The 15990-nt window shown below is 34.2% G+C and overlaps 1 protein-coding gene across 1 annotated transcript in view; it reads right to left on the bottom strand.

Annotated features, from left to right (window-relative positions):
• LOC149725799 (prolow-density lipoprotein receptor-related protein 1-like) overlaps positions 1 to 15081 on the bottom strand; it is a 64027-nt gene extending 48946 nt beyond the window's left edge. Inside the window, exons 1-20 of the mRNA XM_089891429.1 lie at positions 14916 to 15081; positions 12919 to 13059; positions 12457 to 12573; positions 10187 to 10321; positions 9136 to 9276; positions 8523 to 8716; positions 7749 to 7941; positions 6803 to 6968; positions 6308 to 6468; positions 5801 to 5896; positions 5501 to 5638; positions 5138 to 5263; positions 4581 to 4731; positions 4100 to 4187; positions 3566 to 3786; positions 3159 to 3265; positions 2725 to 2843; positions 2092 to 2292; positions 889 to 1042; positions 405 to 545 (exon numbers count right to left, since the gene is read on the bottom strand). Of these exons, the coding sequence (XP_089747555.1) occupies positions 405 to 545; positions 889 to 1042; positions 2092 to 2292; positions 2725 to 2843; positions 3159 to 3265; positions 3566 to 3786; positions 4100 to 4187; positions 4581 to 4731; positions 5138 to 5263; positions 5501 to 5638; positions 5801 to 5896; positions 6308 to 6468; positions 6803 to 6968; positions 7749 to 7941; positions 8523 to 8716; positions 9136 to 9276; positions 10187 to 10321; positions 12457 to 12573; positions 12919 to 13059; positions 14916 to 14994 (2869 nt within the window). The 5' untranslated portion in view covers positions 14995 to 15081. The remainder of the gene's footprint in view (positions 1 to 404; positions 546 to 888; positions 1043 to 2091; positions 2293 to 2724; positions 2844 to 3158; positions 3266 to 3565; positions 3787 to 4099; positions 4188 to 4580; positions 4732 to 5137; positions 5264 to 5500; positions 5639 to 5800; positions 5897 to 6307; positions 6469 to 6802; positions 6969 to 7748; positions 7942 to 8522; positions 8717 to 9135; positions 9277 to 10186; positions 10322 to 12456; positions 12574 to 12918; positions 13060 to 14915) is intronic.
• Positions 15082 to 15990: the final 909 nt, after the last annotated feature.

Here is a 15990-nt window from a genome sequence, read left to right as displayed (position 1 = left end):
ATAACTTTATTGAGCCATTCATTTTAATTTAATTAAATTTCTAATAGAAACAAAATTTATATCAAAACCCTTTGCGATATTGTGGAAATGGAAAATGAGACATAGTATTGTAAGGTAAGATGGTCCATCTATCCCTGCCTGCCCTGATTTTTAAAAGTTTTTGTCCCTATATTGATTATTGAAACAGTGGTGATAGGCTGACAGCATATGTTTTAGAACACAATTTTAAAGCTTAAAACAGATTTTTACTTGCTGTTAAGCGTCTCAACATTGAAGACCAAAATTTAAGGGGGTTGGAAACGGAAAGGTTTACCAATTTTGATGCTGTACTACTTCATTCACAAATCAAGAATTTGCTTGTTTAAATGAATAAAAATTACGGCACAAGTTTTTTTCTAACTTACCACAAATTTCAATTTTTTCATCGCTATTATCGTGACAGTCATTGTCGCCATCGCAAACCCATTTCTTTACGATACAAATCCCATTATCGCATTGAAACTGCTGCTCTGCACATGAAGGTACTGTCGTGTAGTTGGCTTTGTCTGTGAGGGTTTTACATTATAGAATGTATGCAGGGGAAAATATACAAAAAAAAGTTTTGCAAGAAAATATTATATGGAAATGCAAGACACGTTAGGGAATCTGGGATTTATGCCAGAGTTTTCATGTTGAAAATTAATGCATGGCTGACAATTTAGACAGCACATTAGTGACCACTGGGTTAAAGCAATTGCTGTTAAGTGTTTTGCCAAGGACACATACGCACACAATGGTAGCGGCGTCAAGCCTTGAACGCAGAACCTCTGGGCTAACATTGACCATTCTAACCACTATCCCAGAATTTTTCAGACTTTGAAAAAAAGATGAAACTAATTAAAATCTCACCAGTACATGTATGGTTGTCTGCCGTAAGAGACGCACCATTAGGACAAAGACACTTATAATGTGGGTATGTTGGTATAGAAACACATAAGTCAGTGCACATGGCTTCAGAGCATGCACTGTGACCGGCTCGAAATAGAGGGTTGAATACAATAACCTGGAAATGGGGGAACCTAATTAAATGCATGTGAATGTTTTGCTATTATACGGTAGAGTGGGGAAGATGGAACAACCTTTCAATCTACTCTCTCGTCCCAATCGGTAGTAAACACAAAACATTCAAAAAATATGAAACCGTATCCTGATGACTCCTATGGACCGTTGTTAATTGTTTAAAAAACGATCAGGATATTTGGATATTATGTGCTAAAGGTGTCCCATCTTCCCCCACCCTACTATATACAGAATAGTGTAACTAAAAGGATGTAAATGAATTGGTGTAATTAATAAATGGTTAGCTTCAAAGGACAGACAAAGCCATAGAAAAAATCTAAATGTCAAACACACTATCATAGATGTAACGTTGGGGTGCCTGGGGTAATACCCACCCAACTTTTAAAACAGGGGTGACATCATAGTTTTGGCATCCCCAGTTTTGAGCAAAATTTAAGTTTTACCCTGCGATTAGGTGCCTATACAAACAAGCAGAGCCAAAGTATATTGCATTCACCACATTAATCAATGAGGTTCCCTATGTTTGACAACTAGGAGTGTAACTGTATTTAGTATTTTAACAATGTCACCCCAGATTTTACCCTCTGTTAGGTGTCTAAACAAACAAGCAGAGCCAAAGTATATTGCATTCACCACATTAATCAATGAGGTTCCCTATGTTTGACAACTATGAGTGTAACTGTATTCTAACAATGTCACCCCAGATTTTACCCTGCTGTTAGGTGTCTAAACAAACAAGCAGAGCCAAAGTATATTGCATTCACCACATTATTCAATGAGGTTCCCTATGTTTTACAACTATGAGTGTACATGTATTTTAACAATGTCACCCCAAATTTTACCCTGCTGTTAGGTGTCTATACAAACAAGCAGAGCCAAAGTATATTGCATTCACCACATTAATCAATGAGGTTCCCTATGTTTGACGGCTATTAATGTAACTGTATTTTAACAATATTACCCTAAACTAAAATTCTACTAAAAAAAAACTGACACTGCCCACACAGAACACAGTCTAAGTCATGACATTACCTGTAACACAGGCGGTTTTTCCCTGTGCAGTATAACTGGTTCAGACCGGTTTGAAGTCAGATTATACCGGTATATTAATCCAGATCTGTAGTCAGCTACAAATAGGTATCTGCCTTGTAAAGTGTTGTCTTTTGAAGCCCCTTCAAACAAAGATATAGAAAATGGATGCCCAAACTGATTACCAGTGCCGGAAATAACTGTCTGAAAGAAAATATATTAAGTCTTAAAAAAGTTAGATTTGTTTTATAGGAATGAAGGTCAAGCTATACCTTTCCCCCGCATTTTAAAAAGTTAGGTGCCCATGCCTATAAAGAATAGAGTATAACTTCGTAGGTAATATACTAGGTGGAGGTGTTACTGCATTTCAATTATTTGTTAAGCTGTTTTTACAGTAATTACTTTTCACTGAGAATCTAGATTGAAATTCCTTTAGCATTCTCCAACCCGTAAGTGCTTAAGTTTTAGCAAATATGCACATAATAGTCAGTCTAAGGATCTGGCGCTACGAAAATGTTACAGACAATAGTTAAGTCCAACCAATTGTATAATATATATATTTCGCCTAAATCGCATCGTCAGTCTCTTATTCAAAATAGAATCGCAGAATTTATTACAGTTAATAGTTAAACGTACCGTTTTGATTCTGCCATTAAGTTGAATTGCTTCAATCTTGTCATAAAATGCTTCAGTGTAATAAATCACATCTCTTTGGGTGTCCACTGTTATACCATTAGGCCATAGTATATCACTGCCTGAAAATAAATGAATATATATATTTATATTATGTATATAGTAGGGTGGGGGAGGATGGGACACTACTCTATTATCCGAACAAAGAACATTTAAAGAATTATAAAACCGTATCTTCACGACTCAAATAGACCGTTGTTGATTGTTTAAAACACGATCGGGATATTTGAATATTATGTGCTAATCGTGCCGTCTTCCCTCACCTTACTTTATTTAACTTCAAAGCATACTGAAACATAGAAACCCTATTATAAATAGAAATCATATTATACATAGTCACATAGAAACCCTATTATATATAGAAATTATATATATACCAGTATATAAGATTTCTCTGTGAGATCCATCCATCCACGAAGTTTCAATCTTTCCGTAGTTTGTTTGTGGCGTTTCTATTGGTTCCCATACTGACCAGTAGATGACACTAAAGAGCAACTTGGTTAGGTTAACGTCCAAACTTTACGAAATCAGGCTTACATGAATAAACATACATGCAAATTTTTTAAATTTTATCTATGGCTGGCTATTTAGACAAACCATTAGCGACCACTGGGTTGGAGAAATTGCTGTTAGGTGTCTTGCTCAAGGACACATACACCCACAATGGTAGCAGCATCAAGCCTTAGACTAGTTTTGCATTGCTAACGACTGTGCCACAGTGCTGGCCTAAATCTCAGGTTCCATGGCACGTCTTGCCATAGGACCTTACCCATACACAAATCACCTTCTTGCTTCATGCACTACTATTGCTCTTGGGTGGCTTGTTACTCCGTTCACCAAAACTTTCCGCAGAAACTGAGGCCCGTGTCCCAGAGGTCCCACACCCAGTGGGGCCAATGATGCAATGTTAATGGTCTTATACCCGTCGTCGGTCCATAACATGTTGCCGTTACTCCAGTCAATAGCGAGCCCCTCACAGTTATAAACTGATTGATTAAAAATTACCTAGAAATATAAATTTGAGAAAGCCTAAATGGGTAGAGCTGTTTGTATGTATTTAATGCCAGAATAAAGAATGAATGAGGTGCACCACTTTTTAGAGGTATTGATATAAGTTTCAGTAAGCTCACAACTACTTTTTCCAACAAAACAATAACCTTGAATTAGTTGCACCACTTTTCACAGGTGTTTACATACTTTAAGTTGTATTTGACCGACACTTTGTATTTTTAACAGCTAGTTTTACAAAGTTTCAACAAAACAATAACCTTGAACTGTTTTTTCTAAGTAAAGTAACAATCATTTAAATAGCACAAACCTGTGAAAATCCATCTCTAATCCGATGTGCTTTGATCTCATATTCTCCAATATGTGAATATATAATCCAGTCATCGTCATTTGTGTCTCTGCATTGGGAAATAGATGCAATTAATATTAAATATTCTACTCTATATGTGCCTATGTTTTTGGTGTTAATGTCTTTGCTTTTATTCTTACCAGCCCTTTGTTATATAGTAGGCTGGGTAAGTATGGTTATTGCTTTCACTCTCTTTTATCGTCCTATTTGGTAGTCACAAAGAATATTTACAACATTAGATACAAATACATAACCAAACACACAAAAAAATTGCTGTTTTATATACAATATACGTAAATATAACCAAAAACTGATGTTCATTTACAAGATACAAGTTTACAACTATATTAAGATACAACTATACTAACACCCCAGATTTTGTCATATAACCAAAACACACAGAAATAAAGACTATCAACTATACATATTATCTAAATTTCACCTGTAGTAGTCTAAACCCCTTGGTCCCTTTAAATTCTCGATTGGCACGACAGGTGAATAATTTTCTTGTGGCTCATGGAATAATGGGATGCCTTTGATTTCTCCTGGATGTCCTTTGCTAATGAGGAGGTAGACATCTCCACTAGGAGGACCTAGAGAGAAAATGTCTTGTCAGCATTATTTATAAACACTTTTTATCTGCTCATCTGGCATAAAAACATATTGTATTTTCATTGTATTGTCTGCCATCCAGCAAGAGATGTTTTTTCAAAGCCAATGAGCCGTTGAAAGATTTTTTACATATTACATTATGCCTGGTAGCAGAAGTAACAGGTAATATTTATTTTATTATACATTATTCAAACATATATATACGGCAAGATATGGGACCCTAAGATTTAAGCCAGAGGCTGATTACCCCAACAAGGGTGCTACCACAAAGTAATATATCTATACTATAGGAAATCTTTTCTTAAAATCTAGGCCAAACAATCATGCCCAAAATAGTTATGCCTATAAATGAATATTTATATTTTAAAAAAGTTATTTACAACTTACGTATACAAGTTCTACTGTCATTGTTAAGAATAAACCCAGCTCGACAGAAACACGTGCCCACCCGCTTGGTGGAGCCAATGAGACAGATATGTTGACAATTCATATGATGACATTTAACATGGGAAACTGAAAATATAGTATTTTAATTTATTTTAAAAATATATTATTTTATGTTAACCTAAAATATGTTATCTCTTGTAAATAAAATATAGCCAAAAGAATTATAAAACCGTATTTTCGCGACTCCCATAGACCGTTGTTAATTGTTTAAAACACGATCAGGATATTTTGATTTTATGTGCTAAAGGTGTCCCATCTTACTCCACTGTCTTATATACCTTAATTAACACATGTAATATATACCTGTTCTCTGTACTAGTGGGTGAACAACACGTAATGTTTCAACAGCAGAAGTATTGGCTAATACTCGTAAGGTAGGGTTAGCTTCCCATAATTGAAGTCGTGATAACTGCTTCTTGTTTTCACTTATGTATAAGGAATCTATAAGAGAAATTAAGTAGGAATGTTTATACAGAATATTTGAGTCTAGTTGGTGAAAAAATAACCCAATATTTATTATCTTGACAAAGAATACATAGGCTGCCAAAGGTACCAGTATCAAGCATTCAACCATAAGTTATGATAATAAATGTTATAACTTACCATTAAAAAATGCTGCTTCAAACATATTTGGTTTCTTCTTATAACAAAAATATTTTGTTCGAAATTTCCCATCATAGTCAACACTCTGTATACAACCTGTATAGAAAAATTACGTAATTTCCAAATATAAAAATTAAATACCCGCTACAAGTAAAAACCTTCTAAGTAAAAGTTGGAAATAAAGCATTGCTGTTAAACCCACAAAATATAGTATGAATAAACACATATTAAGCTGTGTTTAATTTAAACAAATTAAGATATAATTAGAAGAAGAGTGTGAGTAAAGATATGTGAATACAATATAAAACATGTATATTTTCTCATTCATTTATTCATTTACTTATTCATTTGTTCATTTATTCATTCATTCATTCATTTACTTATTTATCCATTCATTATGCATTCATTTACTTTCTTATTCATTCAGTTATTCATCATTTGTTCATTTCATTTCATACAGCATAATAAATATTTCGGAAACTTGTTATTTTCAATGTGAAAACTTACCGCCATGTAACTCGAAAAAATAAAGTCGTTCTCCATAAGGATCTACAGTTAACCCTTGTGCATAGCTTAGGCTTATCTTAACAATGTTTTGGTAATTTGTACCGTCCATGTCAAGTCTGTTTATTTTCGAGTAAGTACCATGCTCAAAGTAGAATATGTATCTGTGTAGAATCGAAATTTATATTTTCAACATAGATTTTAAAGGGAAATTTCTGATAGGTATTTAGTTTAATAATAAACACATTTCCTTTGAGTTACTTTTTTGCGTTCACCACATTAATCAGTGAGGTCCCCTATAGTTTACAACTATAAGTATAACTGTATTTTAACAATGTTAGCCAAGATTTTGTTAAAAATCTAAAAAACGTGACACTCATGCTTTTGAGCCTAAAAAAGGCTAGATGCCACCATATAGATAACTATTCGACTAAGAAAATTTTAATGCATATTCCTATTTTCATAGTGTATAAGGCACTCTACTAGTCTACTACTCACCCTGCATATGCATCCAGCGTCATTTCTAACAGTGTTGCCGGTTTATTTTGTTGCAGGAGTGATATACATGATATTGGTTGCGTAACACTGCACACGAATATGTGTTCGTCTTTCGTGTTTAGAAAATATATGTTGCCCGTAACCCAGTCTACTGCTATCTGGCAATCTTTATGAAAAAAATCTTAGTTATAAGGATATAGTAGGTTGGGCTAAGGTAAGGATATTTTTTTATTCTCTTTTATCCTTACATTTGGTAAAAAAAATATGAATAGAATTATAATATAACCATAGCCCAAGACTCTTAGGTCCCACACTGTAGGACCTCACCCATATCTAGGTCCCACACTGTAGGACCTCACCCATATCTAGGTCCCACACCGTAGGACCTCACCCATATCTAGGACCCACACCGTAGGACCTCACCCATATCTTAGGTCCCACACTGTAGGACCTCACCCATATCTAGGTCCCACACCGTAGGACCTCACCCATATCTAGGTCCCACACCGTAGGACCTCACCCATATCTAGGTTCCACACCGTAGGACCTCACCCATATCTAGGTCCCACACTGTAGGACCTCACCCATATCTAGGTCCCACACCGTAGGACCTCACCCATATCTAGGTTCCACACCGTAGGACCTCACCCATATCTTAGGTCCCACACTGTAGGACCTCACCCATATCTAGGTCCCACACCGTAGGACCTCACCCATATCTAGGTCCCACACCGTAGGACCTCACCCATATCTAGGTTCCACACCGTAGGACCTCACCCATATCTTAGGTCCCACACTGTAGGACCTCACCCATATCTAGGTCCCACACCGTAGGACCTCACCCATATCTTAGGTCCAACACTGTAGAACCTCACCCATATCTTAGGTCCAACACTGTAGAACCTCACCCATATAGAATATAACCACTGATATAAAATATACTTACTGTCAATGCTGTATGGTAACTCAATAGTTTCTGTTTCTTTCAAATGATCCAGTGACGCACTGACCAGTCTTGCCGGACCTGATTTTGGATGGCTGATCCAGTATGCAGTATGTGTGTTGTAGTCAACTGTGGGTAATATTCGTGCAACACTGCTACTGAATGAACGCTGCCGTTGACCCTCCATGTTATATGACTGAAGAAATGTAAAAAAATTATGAATGTATGAATATAGTAAGATACTTACTTTCGCGTTGTGGGAAAATGACAGTTGCTATAACATTTTCTCTATAACGTGTTCTCTTTAATACACCTCGTTCCTGCTTACAAACTACCACGTATGTAACCTATTCATCCTCGCATGGCAGCGCAAGGAAAGTTGTTATAAAAGAAATGTTCTGTTCAATACAACAGGGGCAAATTACATTGCATTCACTACATTAATCAATGAGGTTCCCTATGTTTGACAACTATGAGTATAAATGTTATTTAACAATGTCAACCCATATTTTACCCTGCTGTTAGGTGTCTATACAAACAAGCAGAGCCAAAGTATATTGCATTCACCACATTAATCAATGAGGTTCCCTATGTTTGGTGACTATGAGTGTAACTGCATTTCAACAATGTCACCCCAGCTTTTACCCTGCTGTTTGTTAAGTGTCTATACAAAAACAAAGCAAAGTATAATCCATAATCAGTGATCTCTTTCCAGATCTTACAAAAAAATGAAAACATGCCCCCTATGAGATGACACCTATTTTCTACAATCCTGACCTGGATTTGTTGATCCGACGCAGCGATCAGATACGGTTCAGAAGATTGGAAGATGCTGCCTTCTTCAATTAAGCAATGGGATGAATTATGAGGATTAATGAAGAAACTATCCATACAAGAACAAGTAAACTCCCAACCCGATGTTTGTACACATGTTTGTGAGCAAGGCTTGGTTAGATTGCAGATGTTTGCGGCTGAAAAAGTGCTGTTGCAGTTACTTGGAAGTGATTTAACATGTAAAACTCCTAGTCATAATAGGTGTTGTAACTGTTGTTAGTTTCCGAAAACAAACTAGAACTTCTAGGTTAGAATTATTTTTATGAAACAGCTCTGAATAAAAGTAGATATAAAAATAGCAAAATATTAAGCATACATATTTGTATGTATTACTTTAAAAATAAGCATTTATTTTTATAATTTGGTGTGGTTCTTGCCGCCTCTATTCTGTATGAGTAAGGTAATCAAGCCATGCCAGGGGACTTTGAACAAAACATAGTCTATTGCATTATTTCCCAACTTTTACCCATTTTGCAGTTTAAAATATGTGACTTTGAGTCAAGTTACTACAGAAAACAGATGTTTTATGAATAAAACAAAATTGTATTATCCTTACGTTTGCATTTAGTATCATTGTAAAGAATGCTCCCAGGAGGGCAGTAACATGTTGGTAGCCCTTCTGGTAGAAATGTACATGCGTGTTCACATGATAGTGCATCGCATAATCGGAAACCTGTATACCCTGGCTCCAGGAGCTCTGAAGAACAACAATAAAAAATATTTATATATATATTTATTTAATCTATATCCTAAAGGTTCAGTCTAAAAACTAAACCAAAAGAAATAAAGACAACTGTATTATAATGTATAAGCTCTAATGTTTGTATTGAAACTGACGAGGAACATCATGTTTTATACACCTAAAACTTATGTATTTGGCTATTTGCATATTAAGCATCAAAGCATAAATTGAGCATTTAAACTGTTTTATAAGTGGTATTTGAGATGTTTTAAAAGATCAAAACAGTCTCTAAGCCCTCCTAACTTGGATAAAATAGCTGTGGTATTTTAAAATGCTTTTGTGGCTTAACAGACCCTCTTATAACAACATTAAAGCAACCATACGCTGATAACAATTTACAAAATTGGAACCGTTATTAAAATGCTGAAAGTATCAAAATTTAATCTCCAGCTATTTAAACAGTAAATGGTAAACCACATAGGCTACACATTAAATTGTCTTAGCACATCTTAATTTGTTTAAATTAAATACAACTCAAAATGAGTTTTTATTTTTATTTTGTATTGTAGGTTTAGAAGCCATGCTTTTATTTATCATCATTCTTTTTTTAACCATAGTGTATTTTAACGACTTTTATTTTGCTGCTAATTTGTTTTAGTTATTTTATATTACCTACTGTATTCAAAGTTGTAATTTAATATTATTTTATCGTAGCATTCATTTCATAGGGTGGAGGGAGACGAGACACCTTTGACACCTAATATTCAAATATCCTGATCGTGTTTTAAATAATTAATAACAGTCTATGGGAGTCGTCAGGATACAGTTTTACAATTCATTGAATGTTCTTGGGGATATTAATAAAATAGAATCAAAATGTGTCCCATTTTGCCCACCCTACCATATCTTTTGTTACAAACTATACCTTCACAGTCTGTGCTTTCATCACTTCTATCAGGACAATCTGGATTCCCATCACAAAGTTGTTGGTAAGCCACACATATAGATGTGTTGGTTAGACAGCTTGACCCAAAATAGGGACAAGTGTTCCCTGTATTACCTGTATATAAATATGAAGCTTTTGAAATGAATGATTGAATAAATGTAACTTATTTAACCTTGTGTGGTGGGGTAATGACAGTCGTAATTACATAGGTGTTTTGTTTTACCATAGGTGTTTTGTTTCATTCACCTCGTGCCCGCTTACAAGTTCACATATGTAACTTTGAGAGTGAATATTAGTTTTGCTAGCTTTGTAAAAGAATAAATTGAATGTAAGTTGTTTATTCTGACATGAGTAATGACATTCATTATAACACAGGTGTTCTGTTTTATACACCTCGTGCCCGCTAAAAAGTTGCACTTAATGAAACTGCGCTAAATTACAATTTTCTGGGCTGAAGCAATTTTAAGTGTCTTGCTCAAGTAAACATACACTCACAATAGTAGCAGCATCAAGCCTCGAACTCAGTAACCTCTAAACTAGAGGTAGGCACGTTAATTATTGAGCTATAGTGCTTGCCTTTGAATTACTGAAATATTTCCTGAATGGCCAATTAAAATGCAATTCAGAAAGACCACTATATAGATAATAAGCACTTATGCATGGGCGCCGTTTTATATGGTGCAGACGAGGCCGGCCTACTCTGGATATTATGCAAACGGTGCAGCACCTTCTGCGTATAACTGCATTTTATTAATAAAACCCGTTTAAAATTAAAGAACTAGTCGTTTTAAGCCCGCAAATAGCTAAAGAACTGTATATTCAAACGTACTGAGTTATTACGCCATCGATTGGCGTAACAACGATCATTTTCCGTAATGTTTTTCTCAACCACGCGTCCACGCATAATGCTTTGTTACGACATAGTAGCGATTCACACGCTGATTATTTGCGTCATATTATTATTTGATGCGTCGATTATTGACGTCATAATACGGTTTGACGCGTTCATTATTAGCAATCCAAGAGAAAGCAAACTGAATAGTGTACGTTTACGGTGGAGACTGTTTATTAAAACTTTAACGAAAAGTGAACATACGTTAGTTTTATACTTAAAACAGCTTGCTATGAGTATATGGCTAGCGCCTTTGCAAATACGGTTATACAACGACTGTATTAAAATAAAACAAATAACACATACATTGGTCTGTATTAAACACATTAAAGCTTTAACTTAACGGTTTAATCTTTGTGCGTGGCGGATGTCCTTGGATTCAATTAAGTACTTTAACAGCTATCTGCAGACATAGGTGCTTGCTACATATTTTGGAACAAACTTTAGCTGCTCGTAAAATTAATACGTCATCGAAAGTAACGATTGACAGGCAAAGCCTATGTTGCGAATCGCTTAAAAACGATTTACAAACAGTTTTAATGCTTTAAAAACCCCTCAAACATTAGATCTGTACAAAATTAAGACCTATGTAATAATCAACAGCATTGATGTTTCTTGAGGCGTCACTAATGTTCGTGTGCGTATCGTACGAACAACGTCCTTCAAAGAACGACGAACGAGTTTGACCGTGTGATTTTGCCAGTTTCATACCCGCATGAACGATAGGCAGCAGCTTTGGCAAACTTTAATAGTCGCCGTTATTGTTACTGCTGCCATGGAAAGTATAGCTTAATCGTGTTTTGGCGCGAGTGAAAAAAACTCGCGTATACCGTATTTTCCTAATTTCTGCAAAACGAATGACGTCATCATAAACGTGGCCTCTTCTGCAATTTAAAAAAATCGGCGCCTATGCACTTATGGGTATAATTATCAGCTGTAATTTAAAGGCCGGATTTTCAAATATTAAAGTAATGCCATAATGCATATGATGATTGGAATGTGATTTTCAGAATATTAACTAACCCAGTACAAATAACAGAATGACACATAGATATAAGCTATTTTTTTAAATCCCAGCCTATAAAATAATAAAATGTTTTGAGTTTGAATGTTTTATAAATAACACATGAACACATGCTATTTTTTAAAACAATATAAAACCTAAAATGTTTTTAATGTGACAAAAAATTAGCCTACTTATTACTATACAAAAATTATCTAATATAAATAACTGTATAATTATTTATCGATATTATATATAAAAAAGTTAGCAATTAATGTAAAAATAAAATTCACAAAACACAGGTGTACAAATAAAAATTAAAAAAAGTTTGTAAAAAAATAAAATACGACTCACAAATTCTTTCGGCTTCATCTGCTCCATTAGTGCAATCCATTGCCCCATTGCAAGCCAGACCATATGAGACACATCTGCCAGCGCATGATAAAGAATCTGGCCCACAATCTCTGTGGTCTAAATATATAAACAATGTTTTAATTAATAGCCTATGAGGTGTATAATGTCAAACATGTAAATGTGAATTAGAAGGCATGTTTTTAAACCTTTAACAAAATCTTGGGTGAGATTATTGTAAAATAGTTACACTCACAGAAGGGTAAAAGATGTCACCCTTGTTTTAAAAGCCGGAATGATACACGTCAGATTTTTTAGTTTTCCCACTTTAATAAAACAAATTTTTATCAGATAAAAAAATCAGAAGAAAGTAAAATAACCGCCAAAAATCATCATTCACCAAACAAAGGAATAATTGTCATGACAGTCAAAATCCCCCTAAAAATGATTCACGCCAAAACTCACCACAATTCTCCTCATCACTCCCATCTTCACAGTCGATGTCGCCGTCACAAACCCACTCATCCAGAACACACCAAAGTAGCCCCTCTTTACACGAGAACCAACCACGAGAACAGTTACGGTCGAGGTCAACGTAACTTGATGCTGAAAAATAAAGACAAAGTGGTTACAGTTACGTACAAACAAAAAAGTCTGTAACTTAAGCAGCCTTGAATTTTGTGGGGTAAAAGCAGTTACATACAAACAAAAAAGTACTGCAACTTAAGCAGCCTTAAATTTTAGGTGGTAAAACGGTGTGAAATTGGTTAGGCTAGTTACATTTAAACAAAAACTACTTTTGATGGGATAGGTATTGAAATTTAATTTAATTCGCATTTAAATTGGTTTCAGTAACAAAAAACTGGTGGTAACTGAAATAATTTTGTCGTTTTGTAGGGTTAAAATTGTCTTTTATTTAATTTTAAAGTCACATTTTAACTGGTTTCCTACTATTTGTATATTTTTGGCATATTTAAATATGAGATTTATTATATATATTTAAACTAAATATATATTATATAATATTACAAAAGCATAAATTGTTTATACTACAATATCAAACATGAATTAAGATTATTTAGCAGCAAATTTAATTACTAATAAAATCACATACAATAACAACAACATAATAAAAGTTTAACCATTTAAGATTGTCTAGTCAGCTGTTTCATGCTATATTAAAGAATGCATAGGTGTGGTGGGATTGGTTATAAGATGGCTGCTGCACTACAAATAATAATATGCTATGTTGGAATGGGCGGCAACACCATGTTGTATAAGAACATGCTTCAATGAAAACTATGCGAGTCCACTTGTCTGGCTTGTAGCATGTAAAAACAGATCGACAAGGAATCTAAAAGCCTTTGCAAAATCGCTAGACCAGAAACTATGAATAGACCATGGCACTGCTAAAGGACTATGATAGCCACTACTAGCCAATACTCTTTAAAATACTGTCCTATTTTTAAAAAGAAATAAAGACCGAAAATGTTTGTAATGTTATAGGGTAATTGACTAATTGTAAAACTAAAAAGAAATTTACTAATTTATTATAAAATTGGAAAAAAATTAAATAAATTGTCACAACATAATTGGAAGTTTTTATTAAAACAGGGAATTAAACACAAAAGCAATAATGGCCCATTGGGGAATACTTGTCCTGTGTTAAGTGATTGTTTATGGACATTTAAATTTATCAAATCTTAGAATAAAAGATATTTCAAGCTATTTAAATCACTTGAAAGGCAAGTGCTTTTACGTTTACACGTAGTTTATTAAACAGTTGATTTGATATAATACTAAACCTTTCCTATTTATATCCATAATGGTCATACATTTGTGTTTTTAAGAAACATAAATTGTGTTTAATGGAATCTATTACCAAAGGAAAAGCTATAAAAAGTTATATGGGCTTAAACGCTGTAGCCTACAACCTAAAACTCTTTGTTTTCTAATATTACTTTTACATGAAACTGTCAATGCCTGATATGTAAAATATAAACGTTTTTTGTTTGAAGTATACAATCCGTACAAGCCAAAGTATATTGCATTCACCACATTAATCAATGAGGTTCTACATGTTTTACAACTATGAATGTAACTGCATTTTAACAATGTCACCACAGATTTTACCCTGCTGTTAGGTGTCTGTACAAACAAGCAGAGCCAAAGTATATTGCATTCAGCACATTAAACAATGAGGTTCCGCTGTTTTACAACTGTGACTGTAACACCATTTTAGCAATGTCATCCCAGATTGTGTATAAAACTCAAACATTACACATTACACCCTTTATTTCTATTCTTTGGGGGTGCGGTCCTTGTCAATAACCTGGGATTTAGGCTAGATTTGACCAAATACCCCAAAACATTACACCTATGCCCAGCAGTGCAAATATTTCCAAGTAGGCCCGCTACTCTGCCAACCCAGATTTTGCAACTGCATGAAACAATATAATTACCTGGGGGTGACTGATCCGACAAGTGAAAGAAGGTGTAAAGAATAATCGCCAAGAGTATAATCAGATTACTTTGTGTCATTTTTTCATTATAAATTTATGGTTCAGCTTTCAAAACAATGCTATCATTTCAGCTATAAAACTCAACTAGAGAATAAGCGGTTAGCTGGTATATAACTGTGTTGTCTTATATTATATAAGTCTAATTTATGGTAAGGTGGGGTAAGATGGGACATGTTTTCATTCCCTTTTATCGTTCTGTTTGGTAGTAAACAAAAAAATAATTACAGAATTATATAACGTTTCCCCACTAGTCTAAAAGAGCGTCGTTAATTGTAAAAAACACGATCAGGAAACATGGGATACTATATGCTAAACGTAGTTACGTATTTATCTTACCCCACAGTACTTTAATTGATTTATTTTTTAAAATAAGTTATTTTAAACGTAGGTAAGCAGAAGTATGAGCTATTGACTTACTAATTACTACGCAGGATATAAAAACAACAACAACAACAACTGTCAGTATACTACCTAAAGTTTTGGGTTTATTTCACTAAAATGCTCCAAAAAAGTTTATTTTATTATTTATAATGAAAAAATAAAAACTATTTACAAAAATGTATCTGTTTTGTTAGATGTATACTTTTTGACTAATACAATACACTGCCAGTGTCAGCACAAATAAGCTGCGTGACTATAGCCACCTAAAACGACAGACCACCTGTCCACCTGTAACCTATACACTGACCACTGACCAAACCCTATATCGGGAAAACTCCCTTAGAGAGCAAAACATACTGATTTGAAAAAGAAAACTGGCTGTGGATTTTATACTCGACGCTTTGTTGCCCTCTAGTATGCGTAAAACGTCACTGTGTAGATTTTAAAACGCATTCAACTTTAGCAGCAAAAAAATCGTAAAATAATTAAAGTTTTTTTGACATTAGCTTATAACATAGGTAAAAATGTCATTTTAAAACAAATATAATACATTTCATAGTTCCTTAGGTGTTAAAATAGTAATAGAAATTGATAAAAATGACTACTAGTTAAAATATTTTATAGAAAATACATT

Source organism: Ciona robusta, chromosome 13, assembly GCF_009617815.1.
Source record: "Ciona robusta chromosome 13, ASM961781v2".
In the NCBI taxonomy this organism is placed as follows: Eukaryota; Metazoa; Chordata; class Ascidiacea; order Phlebobranchia; family Cionidae; genus Ciona; species Ciona robusta.
This window is presented reverse-complemented; position numbering and strand designations above follow the sequence as displayed.